General features: G+C 50.3%; 2 protein-coding genes across 27 annotated transcripts; one reads left to right on the top strand and one right to left on the bottom strand.

The window, feature by feature from the left end:
• The first annotated feature begins 762 nt into the window (after positions 1 to 762).
• LOC125524585 (uncharacterized) lies at positions 763 to 11,736 on the top strand. Of its 26 annotated transcripts, XR_015609700.1 has the most exons (10): positions 763 to 1,381; positions 1,561 to 1,872; positions 2,365 to 2,674; positions 3,778 to 4,370; positions 4,823 to 4,866; positions 5,003 to 5,068; positions 7,115 to 10,436; positions 10,516 to 10,598; positions 10,686 to 10,774; positions 10,970 to 11,735. XR_015609700.1 is itself a non-coding variant. In XM_087531745.1 (5 exons), the coding sequence occupies exons 1-4, from the start codon at positions 1,202 to 1,204 to the stop codon at positions 2,668 to 2,670; spliced, it is 624 nt and encodes a 207-aa protein (XP_087387871.1). In that variant the 5' UTR covers positions 763 to 1,201; the 3' UTR covers positions 2,671 to 2,674; positions 3,778 to 5,298. The 26 variants fall into 26 exon arrangements, 5 of the variants coding, with proteins under 5 accessions (XP_087387871.1, XP_087387870.1, XP_087387872.1 ...); XR_015609705.1 differs by lacking the exon at positions 4,823 to 4,866 and having other exon boundaries at positions 10,970 to 11,736; XR_015609699.1 differs by having other exon boundaries at positions 3,778 to 5,068; positions 10,970 to 11,728.
• A 3,157-nt stretch (positions 11,737 to 14,893) lies between these two features.
• On the bottom strand, positions 14,894 to 16,633 carry LOC147962308 (uncharacterized). Its single transcript, XM_087531734.1, has 2 exons — positions 15,295 to 16,633; positions 14,894 to 15,061 (listed from the first exon to the last, which is right to left on the bottom strand). The coding sequence occupies exons 1-2, from the start codon at positions 16,631 to 16,633 to the stop codon at positions 15,027 to 15,029; spliced, it is 1,374 nt and encodes a 457-aa protein (XP_087387860.1). The 3' UTR covers positions 14,894 to 15,026.
• Positions 16,634 to 17,453: the final 820 nt, after the last annotated feature.

Raw genomic sequence — 17,453 nt, 5'->3', positions numbered from 1 at the left:
TGATAGTGTGGAAATGTGAGAACAAGAGCTTGATATGAGATAATCCTCTCTCATACTATAGTTCATTTATGAGAACGTAAATTTGGCTTTTTACTTTGTTCCTGTCGACATATGCTATCTCATAAGCATGCCTGCAAAAAATTGAGATGGAAAAATCTGGCTTCAACGAAAATAGAATTATCTTCCAACTCAGCAATCAATTTTCTATATATTTGGAAAACTTCCTGTCCTTATATTGTCAAAATGGACGGATGCAGCAACGCGCGCCTCTAATGATCTAGTAAGACATATATCTCATAGGTAGCGCCACCAATCCAGAAATAAGAGAAGAAGGTCTCTACAGGCCTCCTCAGAGATCAGTGATTCTGGGCCGTTGGATCGGTTCTTTTGATGCGTTTTCGTCCGTTGGATCAAGATCTTGAGGAATTTGGGCCGTCGGATCAAAATAAGTTACTGCTGGAATGAATAGTAACCGCCTCTAACGCCTCCCAGCGCTCGTTTTTTACTACGTTTTTTCGGTCCGAAGTCCCTGACATGTGGGTCCGCTTGCAGGTGGGCCTCGGTTGTCAGCGACCGTGGCTTGGATATGGCCCGGTCGTCTCGTCGCGCGCATCGGCGGGGGAAAGATCTCGTGCCACCGCACGTAATACCCTGCCCCCGCCGAGGGTATTTTGGTCTATTCGCTGACAGGGTCGTGCGTGGCGTGTAGCGGTTGGCTCGTGCGGCTATGGGGTGGGGGAGGGCGGCGGCCCATTCGTTCGTGCTCTCATTCGTCTGTGCGCCGTTGCCCAATCCCCTCCCTGTCTCCTCCAATCCCCGCTGCCCAATCGCCTCCCTCTCTCCCTCCTGCGCCAGCCTCTCTCTCTCCCTCCCGCGCCTGCCTCCCTCTCTCTCCTTGCCGCCGCCGCCACCGTCGCCACTCGCCCGGGCACCTACCACGACGTCACGCCGCCCCTCTCCTCTTCCTCCCGCCTCCTCTCTCTCTCTCTCTCCTCTCCAAACCCTAACCCTAGCCACCAGCCTCACGGCTCCTGCTCTCACCACCGTTCGTCCCCCTTCCCGTCGTTCGCCTCTCTCTGCCGCTCGCCATCGAGGATCTGCTGCTCGCACTGCCTCTTCCCAGTCACCTCGCGCGACGGGAGGAGAGGAAGGTGGAGCTGCTCTTCCCCGAGGAGGGCGCTGTTGCGCGCTCAATGGGAAGATGCCAGGCGAGGTGACGGGAGGAGGTCAACCGGAGCGCGCCCTTGCCACGGCTGGCGCGTCAACGGGAGGAGGACAGGTGGTGCGCGTCGTTGCAACCGGCTACCACAAGTGCGGAGCCATCAGTAGCGGCGGCGGTCGGGCTCACCAGGCTCTCCCACCGCGCCTGCTAGACCTCCAGGTACATCTCTCTCCCCCTCCCCCCTCTCTCTCCCTCCCTAAAGAATCTGGAGCTAGAGATTTCAGAAACTTCCTAGCGATTTGGTTTGGTGTTCATTCATATGGAGAGGCAGATCTGGCTTTACATTCGTTTTCTCATGATTTACTTATTGGTAAACCTCTCATACCTGCTTTGCTTAGGAACTTGAGCACTTAAGACTACTAGACGAAACAAAACCTGCTGATATTGGTCGACCACCGTGGGATGCTGTTCTTAAAAGTTTTCTTCATGGTATTAAGTATGAGAGTGCTCTTTCTGCGTTGGATCCAAAAGAGGAGGGGTCCCAACACAAAGATTCTGCCGTTGAAGCATCTAAAAATCTTGAGAGGTGCTTTAAATCATTGACCGATGTTATTGGGACTATCACATTCTCACAAAATGACTGCTGCGAAAATATTGGTAGTGATAATTCTGCTCAAAGAACATCTCAGTCATTTGACCAACATGAAAAGGTAGTTCTCAGATCTTAGTTATCTGGTTATGGCTTGATCTAAGTTATGCATATATTATTGGGTCAGTTTGTAGTGTTATCCAAAGCAGTTTATAAATAAGAAACATGCCGAACCAATTTTCCCAACCTATATAATGTACCTAAAATAGTTGTAAGATGAAGAACTGCATTGTTTGGCTTCTGGCTATTGGTAGATGGTGCTCCTGGTGGTCCAAGAATAAATGCCTGACAAGCACATTAATGGTAAAATTCGAGAGGGTGGAAGATAATTTTAGGTCTGGTATGAAGTGAGTACTTCAGATGGTAGAGGATGCCAGTACAGGGTCACTGTTTGATCTTGCCAATCATTTTAGATGTGGGTTCTGATATTTCCCGTCTTGGGATTATGTATGTGCATTTTGTCTGGCTACATTTGCATATCATGCTTTCGATTTGAATGTGTTTTTTACTTTCTCCTGATAAATAAAGCGCCTCTTGTCACTTTCTTTTGTAGCATGTAGATTCTGAAGCACTTGGGCTTTTAAGCTGGATGGCCTCCTCACAGGCTGGAGAGGAGCCAACAACTGATGATGAATTAGTCAGTGAAGTCATTCCGAGCCCTTTGTTCTCCAAGAAGTACATTGAATTTGCTTTAGAGTCTGCTCACTTGGATTTTGATGATATCTTTCCAAGTTTATTGTTGGACATTTGCCTATTTAACTTCCTGGATGGTCTAATTATGATTTTGTTTATTTGCATTATCACATTCAAGTTGTGGGATCTGAAACATTATGCAATCAAGTTGCAGAGACTGAGATAGTTTGGTGAGCTTTCATCTAACACTTCAGAACCTATATTAAAATACATATATCATATCGGTGTTCAACTTGTCAGCTTCAATAATTCTATTTCTTTTAGCTCCATTTTGTTCCTAAAGGTCACGAACTATCCCTTTCTTGCCATCAATGCCCACTGCTACCTTATTCACATTTGAGTATAGTTCATCTTTTCCATTGATTTGTTAGTAAACTCTATTTTCTGCACGCAAACCACACGTAATTTGATATTTCTCCAGGAAAGATATCATGAAGTATGTTTCTCATTTTGTATATTAACCGAGGATCTTGTTGCTACATGGCCAAGAAAATCCCTTATGTTCAAAATATTAGTTATGGGGGTTTGCGGCCGGATGCAGAGTTGATCTGCTATGATAGGTTTTCTATGTATATTGAGAAAGGCACTGCTTCTTTAACATGAATTTGCCTATTTCTGTTAATATGAAAAAATGTTTGTGCCAGCAGCTTCCATGTGAACTTTCTATTTATTTCTATATAATTATGAAGGAAACACTGACTTGATTATGCATATGCATTGCTGTATTTGCTTGCAGTGTTAGTGGTGTGTAGAAATAATTCATGCCATGTGGTAGCTCCTGGCTGCCGTAGGCATAGATGATCTATGCCGACGGCTTTGCCGTAGGCATAGTCCTCGGCCAGGAGCAACCATGAACTGCCACGTGGCAAATCTATGCCGACGGCAAAGCCGTAGGCATAGTTTTGCCATGTGGCAGCTCCTGGTTGGTTTTACTTAGCGACGGCGCCGTCAGCTGCCGTCTTGTTCTTTTTTTGCCGACGGTGAAACTATGCCGACGGCTGTACGGAAGCCGTCAGCATAGACAGCTATGCCGACGGCTTTAGTATGCCGACGGCCTGACAGAATACGCTGACGTATTCTATGCCGACGGGGGTATGCCGACGGCAGCCGTAGGCATAGGCCTATGCCGACGGCATTGTGGCATATGCCGACGGCCTTGGGCCGTAGGCATAGCCCCTGATTTCGGTAGTGTAGCTATTCTCCTAAAAATATGTTAATGTCCAATTTCGGTTATGTTTATCAGAAATGATCTTTTGTTGTTTTTTCTGCGCAGGTTGAGTTGATCGAGGCATGATGGTGATACACAGATTTTTATCCTATGCTTATGCCATGGACCAAAAGATGGTGTGTTCATGTTGGATACACATTGGGCCTTCAGTTTTGATCTTATGTTCCGAAAACACTCAAGTTATGTCACTTGATACATGAATTTTAGCATACCTTGCTTCACTTTCCAATTTATTCGTGGATAAGAGTTTAGTAGTATTTAGATGCATCGGCCGGATGTTTATATTCATGTGTGTAATCTGACAAGGAGATCAAAAGGTTCGGTTCAGTTTTAGAGTTTAGGATCTTCCTTTTTGTTCAATTTGAAAAGCACTGACAAGAAAGTGGTGTGGGAGGTGCATCTACATGATTTGCTAATACGTAGTGCCTATGATGAATTGATTCATTCCACTATGTTGCCTGCCACTAAATAGTGATACAGTAATATGTCTAATGGATTGCTTTGCTTTTTGGTACATTATAGACTGAAATACTCCATCGAGACATCACCAGGTAGGAGGACCAGGAGCGTGGGCCATAGAGATAACGAGGAGGTTGAGATGTCTCCGCCGTCATCCTTGCTCGGCTTCGCTCCGCCAGGTATGGTCGGCCTCACTTCCTGTTCAAGCATGAAGTTGGGGGAGAGGGAGACGGACAAAGAGGGAGAGGAGTTGTTGCTATGTGTGGGCAACAGGCTGCGTCTGGACAATCTCCTCACCCTCCCACTCTTCCTCTGTCTCTTGCCTCTCTTTCTCTTCCTCTCCCTTGCTGAATTTCTATCTGATTGAACATGGATAGCTAACTTGAGATGCGCGAGCAGTTGATAGAGACTGTGCCTGGTATGGGATAGTGCCAGTATTAATTTCCCGCTGATTGATACACCTTCGATATAGAAGATGTACAAGTCATCTATACATACAGTTATACAGAAGATGGACCAACCATCTTTTCATTCAGTTATACCTTTAGACAATAATTTCCAGAGTAGGATTTTTTTAGCACTGTAGGGTTTGCTTATCAAATTGCAATTGTTTATGGTGCTTTTTTTGTAGGGATAACCACAAGTTTATCTGCATAATAGGGTCTTCAATTTACAGTATGTGTTGCTTTTTAGATCAGATTTCGGTTTGTTAGACTTTGGGAGTAGAGATTTAGTTCTATTTTATTGGAGAAGTGCTCGATTTGTTTGGGCTAATATTACTGGCTTCCTCGCATGTTTATTGGGTGCTCAGGTTTTACCGCCGAACTGGGTGGCCTTGATGAAGGATGCTGGCTTAGTTTAGAGAGAATCTTTCTAGGTAAATATACATTGAAGAAAGGTTTCAATTTCCTAATAACAGTATAAGTTCAAATTGTTGTTGTATGTGACCTTAGATAGAAGGAAGTGCAGTTGTGGTTATTCCTTTCCCTTTTTGTATCGGAGCTTTGTGCTAAAAAAGTTGCTTTGGTCCCGAGACAATTACCTTGCAACATTAATCTTGGCTGAAAGTGTGCACCTTTACTAGATCAATCATGTGTCCTTCCCTTACTTGGCATCGTTCTTCAATTTCGGTATCAATATTTTGTGGAGCATCAAGGAATTTGTGTGATTCTTGGCAGAGACCTAAGTCTATAGGGAATATCAATGATGATGTTTTCTCTTGCCTTATATAAATATATTCATTTGGTTCATCTGAAACAATTACAATCTGCAAATTGTGGGAGTGAAATTTGTTAGAATTATATTTATGGTGTCCTTTGGCCTTTTGCATTCTGGCCTTTGGCCTCCCCTGTACATATGTATATATGATGGTGTTTGCCTCCTAATAATATTAAGTTGCATGTTTCCTAACATGGTATTAGAGCTTTAAGTTCTTTTTTCGCACGCTGCAACTCGTGCTAGATCCAATCACGTCGTGACGACCATCCTTTTCCGGCTCTGCTGCTCCAAATCTTCTCATCCCTGTGCTTGGCCGTTGCCTTTGCGCGTGCAGTTTTCTCTGCTGCCGCTGCTCTACTCTCGTCCCCGTCCGTGCGAGATCGATCTCGAACTGGAAAACGGAGCAGCTGCTATCGGAGGTCACGATCTTCGTTCCCACCCAGATTCCATCTCTGCTGCCGGTTGCTCGCCGGTTCTCTGCTGCCGGCGACGGTTCCGCCCCAAGTCGCCGCTCCTAGACGATTTTCTGCTGCCCGCTGCAGCTCAGATCGGGACGCGCTCCCGATTTCGTCACACTCGACCGAGACGCCCGCCACCGACCTGATTCCCGCCGCCGTTTGCCGGTTCCCGTCGCCGGCCGCCTCCAGATTGGGCACTCATCAGGCCGCCGCCTGCTTTCCATCGGGCGCTTTCCGCCCGCTTCCTTCATCGAGGCGCTTGGCTGGGCGGCTGCGACCGGGCTGTTTCGGCCCGCTGGCTTCCTGCCTCCTGCCTGTGCGCTACCTTTCAGCTGCTTTTTGGCTGATTTTGCTGGTCGTTTTTCTGTGTTAAAAAAAAGAGAGAGAAAAAAAAGGAAAAAGAAAAAGAAAAAGGTACTATGTCGTTGTCTTCAGGCGCTGGTTGTCTATCCAACATCAGCTCACACATGCACCTTCCATCTTTACTCGGTGCCCCTCCTCACGCCTTGCACTCTGTTACTCCGATATTTTTGGATAGCAATGGCTGCTTTGTGTCGACTCCTCTCGACGCTTCTATAGGCGGTGGTGGTCACTCTTCATCGGCTCCCTTTGCGGCTTTTACACGTCGTGGTGGCTGCTCTTCGTCGACTCTTGCAGCTTCCGCGGGCGGTGGTGATCTCTCTACATCGACTCCTCTTGCGGCCTCCGCGCGTGGCGGTGGTCGCTCTACGTCGACTCCTCTCGCGGCCTCCGCGCGTGGCGGTGGTCGTTCTACATCGACTCGCTACTCTCGGTCGACTCTACAAGCGGCCGGTGTTCCTACCTCGACCTCTTTCGCTGTGTCCCTGTCTGCGCGTGAAATTGCGCAGCTCCGAAGTCTGCTTGCTGCTTCAGAGTATTCACCGACTGGTTCTGCAGGTTCTGTGACTGACTCTTCTGGCATTGAGAAACCACCTTCTACTCATTCAGGTACATCCCCATGGATTCTTGATACTGGAGCATCTTTTCATATGACTTATGATTCTTCTACTCTGACCTCCGTTCGACCCGTCGAGTCTCCTATTCGTGTTCTTACAGCTGATGGTACTCCCCTCCCTGTAGCTAGTCGAGGCACTCTTAACACTTCTTCATTTCATGTTCCTTCTGTCGCTCATGTTCCTCGACTTACTATGCAGCTCATATCTGGTGGTCAGATTGTTGACTCTAGTTGTAGGGTCATTCTTAACTTTGATTCATGTTCTGTTCAGGATCGTCGCACGGGTGCTCTGCTTGGTGCTGGCCCTCGACGCTCTGATGGTCTCTGGGAGCTTGACTGGCTTCGTCTTCCCTCCGCTGCCGCCGCCGCCAGTCTCGCAGCCCCTGTTGCTGCATCTACCAGCTCTTTTCAGCAGTGGCATCATCGTCTTGGCCATTTGTGTGGTTCTCGTCTCTCGTCTTTGGTTCACCGTGGTGTTCTGGGATCTGTCTCCGGTAACGCTTCGTTAGATTGTCTGGGTTGTAGGCTTGGTAAGCAGATTCAACTACCTTATCCTCATAGTGAGTCAGTGTCCGAGCGCCCTTTTGATCTTGTTCACTCTGATGTTTGGGGTCCGGCTCCCTTCGCTTCGAAAGGGGGTCATCGCTACTATATTATCTTTATAGATGATTTTTCTCGGTACACTTGGATCTATTTCATGTCTTCTCGTAGTGAGGTCTTATCTATCTACAAAAAATTTGCTGCCATGGTTCATAACCAGTTTTCTACTCCTATTCGTGTTTTTCGTGCAGATTCGGCTGGTGAGTATATCTCCCATGCGCTGCGGGGATTACTTGCTGAGCAAGGTACTCTTGCTCAGTTCTCTTGTCCGGGTGCTCATGCTCAGAATGGTGTGGCTGAGCGCAAGCATCATCACCTTCTTGAGACGACACGTGCGATGATGATCGCTGCCTCTCTCCCGCCACACTTCTGGGCTGAGGCTATTACTACTTCCACCTATCTCATCAACATTCAGCCATCTGCTGCTCTACAGGGTGGTATTCCTCTTGAGCGTCTTTCTGGTCGTTCTCCTGATTATTCGGCGCTTCGCTTGTTTGGTTGTGTTTGCTATGTTTTGCTTGCCCCTCGTGAACGCACCAAACTGACCGCTCAGTCTGTTGAGTGTGTCTTTCTCGGATACAGTGATGAGCATAAGGGCTATCGGTGTTGGGATCCCACCGGTCATCGGATGCGTATTTCCCGGGATGTCACCTTTGATGAGTCTCGTCCCTACTACCCTCGTCCATCCTCCTCGGCCTTTTCCACGGAGGACATCTCCTTTCTTACCTTTCCAGATACACCTCCCTTTGTGCCCAATAGTATTCCTACTCCTCGTCTCGCTGTTGCAGATCCGACGCAATCCTCTCCTATGATTTCTTCTCCTCCCTCATCGCATGACTCACCACCTTCATCACCGATACCTTCCTCTTCTCCACCTTCATCACCGATACATTCCCCGTCTCCACATCCAGTGCCCTCCTTTCCATTCCATTATACTCGTCGTCGCCGTGTTGTGGATGAGTCTACTTATGTGCCCTCTACTTCTGATGTGTCGCCTTCCTCCTCTCAGCCGACTTATGGTCTCCGTTCTCGGCCTTGTCCACCCCCTGATCGATATTCTCCTTCTCGCTATGGTCTTTCGACCGTTGTTGAGCCGACTTCTTATCGAGATGCTATTGTTCATCCTGAATGGCAGTTTGCCATGGCAGAGGAGATTGCTGCCCTTGAACGCACCGGCACGTGGGATCTGGTTTCTCTTCCTCCCCGTGTTCGCCCCATCACTTGTAAGTGGGTCTATAAGATTAAGACTCGCTCTGATGGTTCTCTTGAGCGTTATAAAGCTCGTCTTGTGGCTCGTGGCTTTCAGCAGGAGCATGGTCGTGATTACGATGAGACATTTGCTCCTGTGGCCCATATGACCACTGTTCGCACACTTCTCGCCGTGGCCTCTGTTCGCCACTGGTCTGTGTCTCAGCTTGACGTTAAAAATGCTTTTCTTAATGGTGAGTTGCGTGAGGAAGTTTATATGCAGCCACCACCTGGGTATTCAGTTCCTGATGGCATGGTTTGTCGTCTTCGTCACTCTCTCTATGGCCTTAAGCAAGCCCCCCGTGCCTGGTTTGAGCGTTTTGCCTCGGTTGTCGCGGCAGCTGGTTTTTCACCCAGTGTTCATGATCCAGCGCTGTTTGTCCACCTTTCTGCTCGTGGTCGCACTCTTCTTCTTCTATATGTTGATGACATGATCATCATCGGCGATGATCTTGAGTACATTGCCTTTGTCAAGGCTCGTCTTAGTGACCAGTTTTCTATGTCTGATCTTGGTCCACTTCGTTACTTTCTTGGGATTGAGATTTCCTCCACCTCTGATGCCTTTTTTATTTCCCAAGAAAAGTATATCTAGGATCTTCTTGCTCGTGCGGCTCTTAGTGATGAGCGCACTGTTGAGACTCCTATGGAGCTTAATGTTCACCTTCATGCTACTGATGGTGAGCCCTTGTCTGATCCGACTCGTTATCGTCATCTTGTTGGCAGTCTTGTCTATCTCGCTGTCACTCGTCCGGATATCTCCTATCCTGTCCATATCCTGAGTCAGTTTGTTTCTTCTCCCACTTCGGTTCATTATAGTCACCTTCTTCATGTTCTACGATATCTTCGTGGCACGATCTCTCACCGTCTCTTCCTTCCTCGTTCTAGCTCGTTACAGCTCCAGGCCTATTCGGATGCTACCTGGGCTAGTGATCCTTCGGATCATCGTTCACTTTCTGCTTACTGTGTCTTTCTTGGTGGTTCTCTCATTGCCTGGAAGACGAAGAAACAGACCGCAGTTTCCCGTTCAAGTGCAGAGGCTGAGTTGCGAGCTATGGCTCTTCTCACAACAGAGGTGACTTGGTTACGTTGGTTACTTGAGGATTTTGGTGTTACTATTACCGCACCTACTACACTCTTGTCAGATAGTACAGGTGCTATCAGTATTGCGCGGGACCCAGTGAAGCATGAGCTTACCAAGCATATTGGTGTTGATGCTTTCTTTGTGCGTGCTGGCGTGCAGGACCATGTTATTGCTCTTCAGTATGTGCTTTCAGAGTTACAGCTGGCGGACTTCTTCATGAAGGCCCAGACTAGAGCGCAACATGGATTTTATCTCTTCAAACTCAGTGTTGTGGATCCACCCTGAGTTTGAGGGGGGTGTTAGAGTTATATTTATGGTGTGCTTTGGCCTTTTGCATTCTGGCCTTTGGCCTCCCCTGTACATATGTATATATGATGGCGTTTGCCTCCTGATAATATTAAGTTGCATGTTTCCTAACAAAATTTACGGCTTCAATCTTTAATCAGTTTGCATTTCCCCCTCAATTTATGTCTTTGATACATTGCTTCGGATCTACCATGTCTACTTTTGATTATATGAGAATGGACATGGAAGAGGTGAGACGCCGCAACATCGAAGCTCTCACAGCTCCCCGTCGAGCTTGCGCATGCGCCGGATCTGATTCGCAACACAGCCTGTCCATCTGGCATCTGCCGGCACCTCCAAGCAATGCCTACAGCAGCAGGTGAGCCACCCTACTCGGCAATTTTTATTTGCATCATTTGAAACGAATCGACAGACTACTGAACTTTATTTTTGGTCAGCTGTCCTGAAAATTAGTACTATCTACAAAGATGTCTGTCCAAAAGATCACCGAGATTCCAGATGATCTGAAAGCAATTTACATGTATGTGAAATATGATCACCCCACGCTTTAATTTCAAAAGGTGTCAGTTTTCACATGTGTCTAATTTTCTGTATATCATTGAACCAGCTCTTTAGGAGATCAAGCGGAAAACTGTTGTTGACATGGCTATTAATCGTGGCTGCTACATTAATCAAAGCCAGGGCCTTAATTATCATGTAGGTTGACTATACCTTGGTTTTATTAGTCTTTAGTAATTTTGATTTATACTTCGTGACTGCTATTTCCTTTGGATGTACTAAACACTTTATATATTGAGCTCTCAGACTACAATTTCTAACTTAGCTTAATAGCCCTTCTGGGCTCAACTGCAATAAAAACATGGCTTACAACAACTTTGTCTATCTATGCAGCAGCTCTGGTTTCATATGTCGTGCTTTGTTGTTCTGGACTTGGAATCGTTTTGGAATCGACGCACTAGATCAAGGGGATGGACCGGTCAACGTCCGCCAAGGCAAAATCCGTTTCTCCTCTTAAGTTGATTAGTTTCTCTTTCTGCTTTCCTTTTTCCATGGTCTCATTTGCCATTTTTCCTCCATGATTATCATGTTGTCCCTTTTGGGTTGTCGGATGCTTTACCTCGGTAGCATGGTGAGATTTCTAGCTTTCTCCATATGAATTTTCCAAAAAACTTATCTATTTAAGGAACCATCTTTGCTCTTCGATGTTGCATCTACAATGCTCAGTACCTAATAGACCTAAAAGTCAGTTACCCGGTCAATACACCTTTTATAAAAAATGAATGGGCAATCTGTGGCCATCAAGAGTATTGGTTCATTGATTGGTGAAGAAAGACAAGGGTCAAAGTGATCTTTTCCCAAGGTACACCACTGTTTTGTTTAGGCTTATGTGCCTTACGTCTTTTAGGATCTCTGTCAAGAAGGGTATATATCAAACCATTGTCATGTTCTAATTATAAATGATGACAAGAAAGTTAATAACTTCATAATTACATAGTAAGCATAGCTAGAGCGTGTAGGTTAGAGATGTACAAATGATTGACTAAAAATATATATTTTTAGTCGCAACAACACACTGGATCACATTAGGAAACTATATTTTTTAGAATACAAGTCAAGTTTAAAACTTTTGACCACGACAGCTGAAAAACCAAAGTAAATATTTGTGTAGGATACAAGTCAAGTTTAAAACTTTTGACCATGACTATTGAAAAACCAAAGTAAATGCATCATATATATTCAATAAAATATATATTTAGATATTCATGGCGCCGCATAAGCATAATTCACCCCCCCCCCCTCGGGCCCCCTCCCGAGCACTAGTTGCTGGTGTATACATGTATTTCTTGATTCTAATAGATGCATACCAATCTTAGAAACTATAATAAGCACCTATCCTGCAATTTAGAACTGTGAACAAGGAGGATCGGGGAAGCAATGCACCTTTGGTGCTGCTGTATTCCTCTTGGGGTATATATGGTGTTACAGTACAACAGAGAGAGCGCATGGCGCAGTGGGGCGACGTGTTGCAGATCGTGGTGATCGTGCATGTCGTGGGAGAGCTATACAACTGAGCTATAGAACAACTGTCAGTTAACACCCTGCCGCAGTTTGAGCGTCCGGTGGCCGGATGCACAAGCTGGAACGGAAGTCCTCGAACGCCTCCGTGGGCAGCCCTTTGGTGAGCACGTCGGCGAAATGTTGTTGCGTGGGCACATGCAGGACACGAAGCTGCCCGAGCGCCACCTTCTCGCAGACAAAGTGGATGTCCAGCTCGATGTGTTTGGTGCGGCGATGGTGAACGGGGTTGGCCGCCATGTACACAGACGAGATGTTGTCGCAGAAGACGATGCTGGCCTTGGCCAGGGGTACGTGGAGCTCGCCGAGAAGTTGATGCAGCCAGCAGCTCTCAGCAACGGTGTTGGCCACGGCGCGGTACTCCACTTCGGCGCTCGAACGGGACACCGTGGCCTGGCGTTTGGAGGACCAGGAGACCAAGGAGTCACCGAGGAAGACGGCGTAGCCCGATGTGGACCGGCGCGTGTCGGGGCACCCTGCCCAGTCGGCGTCGGAGTAGGCGACGAGCTCGAGAGGCGACGAGCGCTGGTGGTGTAGACCATGTGTGGTGGTGCCACGCAGATAGCGAAGTATCCGTCTGACCAGAGCGAGGTGAGGAGCACGCGGGTCATGCATGACGAGGCAGCACTGCTGGACGACATAGGCGATGTCGGGCCGCGTCATGGTCATGTATTGGAGAGCGCCAACGAGACTGCGGTACTCCGAGGGATCAGAGACGGGGGCGCCGTCGGTGGAGTGGACACGGGCTTGCAGGCCTGCATGTTGGCGCGGTCGAGCAGTTCCTCCGCGTACTTGCGTTGCACAGGTAGAAGCCACGCTCGCTGCGGGTGACTGTGATGCCGAGGAAATAGTGCAGTGGCCCGAGATCCTTCATGGAGAACTCCGCGAAGAGCTATCGTTGCAGGTGTTGGAGCAGTGTAGTCGACGAGGCGGCAAGGACGATGTCGTCGACGTAGAGCAGGAGGGATCGGCGCGCGAGCTGGAGAAGCCGATCCGGCGAGCGTACGACGCGAAGCGGGCAAACCAGGCACAGGGCGCCTGCTTGAGGCCGTACAACGATTTGTCAAGAAGACAAACGTGGTCGGGGTGGGCGGCGTCGATGAAGCCGGCTGGCTGTTGGCAGAGGACCTGCTCGGAGAGGTGCCCGTGTAGGAAGGCGTTGTTCACGTCCATCTAGTGAACCGGCCAGTCGCGGGAGGCAGCGATGGTGAGGACCACGCGAATGGTGGCAGCCTTGACCACAGGGGAGAAGGTCTCGTCGAAGTCGACGCCCGGGCGTTGGGAGAAGTCGCGGACGACCCAGCGCGCCTTGTAACGCTCCAGCGTGTCGTCGGCTTTGAATTTGTGCCGGAACAGCCACTTGCCGGTGACGATGTTGGCGCCGGCCGGTCGGGGAACGAGCCGCGACGTCTGGTTATCCATCAGAGCCCTGTACTCCACCTGCATCGCAGACAACCAACGTGGATCTCGCAGAGCAGCCTGCACACTTTTTGGAACGGGAGAGATGGATGCGTCAGTGGTAGCGGAGAGGTTGGTTTGATATTTAGGGTTAGGGAGAAATTTGCTGGCCTGCGCGCGGGTTTGCATGGGGTGGCTGGGAGGTGGCGGGGGAGCGCGACGACGGACGGTGGGTGCGGGCTGGGGATCCGTGTCCGCGACAGGCGGTTCGGCTGCCAGGATAGCAGGATCCGGGGTCGGGGTAGTTTGGTGAGGTGTTGGCGGCGACGGCGCGACGACGGTAGGGGAGAGAGGCGCGTCACCTGGGGTAGCAGGCGCGCGCGGCGGGGAAGGCGGTGGCGCGGGGGCAGCGGGAGGCGCTGCAGCAGCAGGACGCTCGTGAGAGCGTAGGGAGCGGGGACGCCGCGGTACGAGCGGGACGATCGCGTGATCGAGGAGAGGAGCGGTGTCCGTGGGTGGTGTAGGGGTAGGTGTTTGAAACGGGAACGTGTGTTCATCAAACACGACATGGCGCGATATGACGACGTGCCTGGTCATCCTGTTGAGGCACCGATAGCCCTTGTGGTCAGGTGAGTACCCGAGGAGGACGCAAGGTGCGGAGCGGGGCGCGAGCTTGTGGGGCGTAGTGGGCGTCATGTTGGGGTAGCATAGACACCCAAACATGCGGAGCAAGGTGTAGTCTGGGTATGAGCCATAGAGTAGGAAGAATGGAGTTTGGTCATGGCGGGGGTGGCATGGTCGACGGTTGAGCAGGAACGTGGCAGTCTGGAGTGCCTCCGCCCAGTACTCATATGGCATGTGTGCGTGCACGAGAAGCGAGCGAGCAATGTCATTGAGCGTGCGCAGTGCGCGCTCGGCCCGCCCATTCTGTGGCGAGGAGTACGGGCATGACATACGTAGGACAACGCCAAGGGAGGAGAGGAGCGTGCGCGCGGCCTGGTTATCGAATTCTCTACCATTATCTGTTTGTAGGGTGAGAACAGGGAGATTAAAGTGAGTACGCACAAAAGCGAAGAAATGGCGCAGTGTAGGAAAGACATCTGATTTATGCTTGAGCGGGAAGGTCCAAGCAAAATGGCTGTAATCATCGAGTAATAGGAGATAATATTGACAACCAGATATGCTCATAACGGGCGAGGTCCATACATCACAATGAACTAACTGGAATGGGAAATACGACACATGATCGGATGAACTGAAAGGTAACCTAGTACTTTTGCCTAGTTGACAAGCATGACAGACATGGCCGCCACCGCCCGTGTGGACGAGGGAGGAACGACGAAGGGTGTGATCAAGAGCATCAGCGCCAAGGTGCCCGAAGCGTTGGTGCCACAAGTCACGCGAGACGGCGGTGAGTGCATGATGAGCCTGAACTGGTGCATGGGGCATGGGGTAGAGCTCGTCGTCGTCAGAGTTACACCGGAGGATCACCTTCCTCGTGCTTCGATCCTTAAGAGAGAAACCAATATCGTCAAACTCAACATTAACGGGGTTTTCTCGGGCTAGCTTTTTGACAGAGATTAGGTTTTTGATGAGGTGGGGGGAGACAAGAACATCGTTGAGGGAGAGAGGGGAGGTGCGTGTGGGGATGTTGAGGTGCCCGGAGTGCGTGACTGCAAAGGAATCCCCGTTGCTGACTACAATGCGAGCAGAATGACAAGGCTGTGAGGAGGAGAGCATACCAGAGGAGGAGGCCATGTGCGACGTGGCTCCAGTGTCGAGGTACCACTCCGCTCCGGGCGGCGTGATCGGCTGCTGCTGCTGCATCGTCAGGTTGTTGAGGGCCTGGACGAGGGAGGCTTGATCCCAGCTGGGCGTGGAAGAGGCAGCAGAGCCCGCAGCCGGGGCCCCGTACAGCGGATGTGGCGGCACGGCGGGCGGCCAGACAGTCGGCGCCCCGTAGTTGGTGTTGTTGGTCGGCGCCGCGGACTGGTGGTAGGCCATGCCGGCGAACGGGGCAGCACCGCCAGGTCGTGGCCCGAGGATGCCGGCGCCCGGAGCATGTGGACGCCAAGGCATGGGCCAGGCGTGCACCATGCCAGTCCACGGTGCCGGGGCTGGAGCAGCGGGGCGAGGGGGCGCGCCACCCCCGTCGAAGTTGGAGGACTGCCCCCTGCCGTAGTTGGAGCTCTTCCCCTTGCCCTTGTATTGGCCGCCGCCACCGCGGGCGGTGCCACCACCAGTGTTCCCGCCGCCGTGGTTGGTGTTGGGGGCGCGGGCGGCGTGGAGAGCGGTGTCCGTGGTGGTGGAGTCGGCGGCCTGGCGGCTTTCCTCCAGGAGCAGAAAGGCGCAGCAGCGGAGGAAAGTGGGGAAGGGGGTCTGCATGGTGAGAATAGGTATGGCGTACCGAAAACACGGGTGCAGCCCGCGGATCATGTTCAGTACCTGATCACGATCGTCGACAGGGGCGCCGAGATCGGCGAGCCGGTCGGCGCACTCCTTGAGTTTGGCGAAGAAGGAGATGATGGACATGTTGCCCTGCTCGAGGCGGCGAAATTCGGTGGTGAGGAGGACCACCTGGTGCTCGCTGTTCTCGAGGAAGAGGGTGCAGATCGTGGCCCACACCTCGGCCGCAGTCGCACCACGCTGATGGATGAGCGCGAAGATGTCGGCGCCGACGCGGTGGTAGAGCCAGGACACGATGTGAGCGTCGTCCTGCATCCAGCCCGGATCGGCACGGCGCGGTGCGCCGGTGAAGTGGTCGGCGACGCCGCTCTTCTGGAACATCACCTCGAACAGGGTACGCCAGTGGGAGAAGTTGGGAGGGTTGAGAGAGAGCACGATCGGGACGTGTTGGTTGATGAACACGCCGGAGAGGGGAGATGGATTGGGCGGTGCAGTGGAGGAGGTGGCGCTGGGGTCGGGGGCGAACAGAGCACCACCGCGGTTGAAGAGGGATGGGGTGAGGAGTGTGGGGCGGTGAGCTGCTGGGGCAGCAGGAGAGCCGCCGGCACATCCACCGAGACCGAAGCCGGGAGGGGGGGAAGGTGGTGGAGGAGGTGGTGGAGATGGAGCGACCATGGTGGGGTGCGGTGGAGCAGTTGGAAGGAGAGTGCAGCGGAAGAGGTCTAACGACGCAGGAGGAGACCGGCGTCTGATACCATGTGAACAAGGAGGATCGGGGAAGCAATGCACCTTTGGTGCTGCTGTATTCCTCTTGGGGTATATATGGTGTTACAGTACAACAGAGAGAGCGCATGGCGCAGTGGGGCGACGTGCTGCAGATCGTGGTGATCGTGCATGTCGTGGGAGAGCTATACAACTGAGCTATAGAACAAGTGTTAGTTAACAAGAACGGGTGCGATGTGGCTCTTTGTTGATAACTACCATACTTGCATAGTTGGTTGATTGATTTGATTATAACCAAACTGCACCGTCATAATTTTAAGATCGGCATTCTTCAAATGAAAAATGTTCAAAGAAATACATGTACCAAAGTTGCATCTGTCAAGATCATGAGTAGGCATACAATTGCTCCTTCAAATTATTGTGATATTTTAGTGCCCTTTAGTCTAATAAATTATGTATTGTGGTGCTCCACCTCCTTTTCTCTTCTTACCAGCTTGCATGGGAAGTTGCGTCCTTGCTACGAGCTTCCGATGCATCGGCAGCCGCTACACCTTTCGATGTACTTTTGTTACTATGATGTATCTCTTGCTTTTGTGGACAACCATTGTATGGTATGAATTGGATCCTTATGGCTTTGTGATTAAATAGAATCTATCAAAGGGCAGCTACTCTGCGCTTTGTTATTTTGTAATCTGACTTGCTTCTGGTATATTAAGCATCTATCCCCTGTAATGAATGTACAGTTGTGAACCTATTGACATGGGCGATTACT

This window comes from Triticum urartu, chromosome 7A, assembly GCF_056163025.1.
Source record: "Triticum urartu cultivar PI428250 chromosome 7A, HENAU_Tu73, whole genome shotgun sequence".
Classification (NCBI taxonomy): domain Eukaryota; kingdom Viridiplantae; phylum Streptophyta; class Magnoliopsida; order Poales; family Poaceae; genus Triticum; species Triticum urartu.
This window is presented reverse-complemented; position numbering and strand designations above follow the sequence as displayed.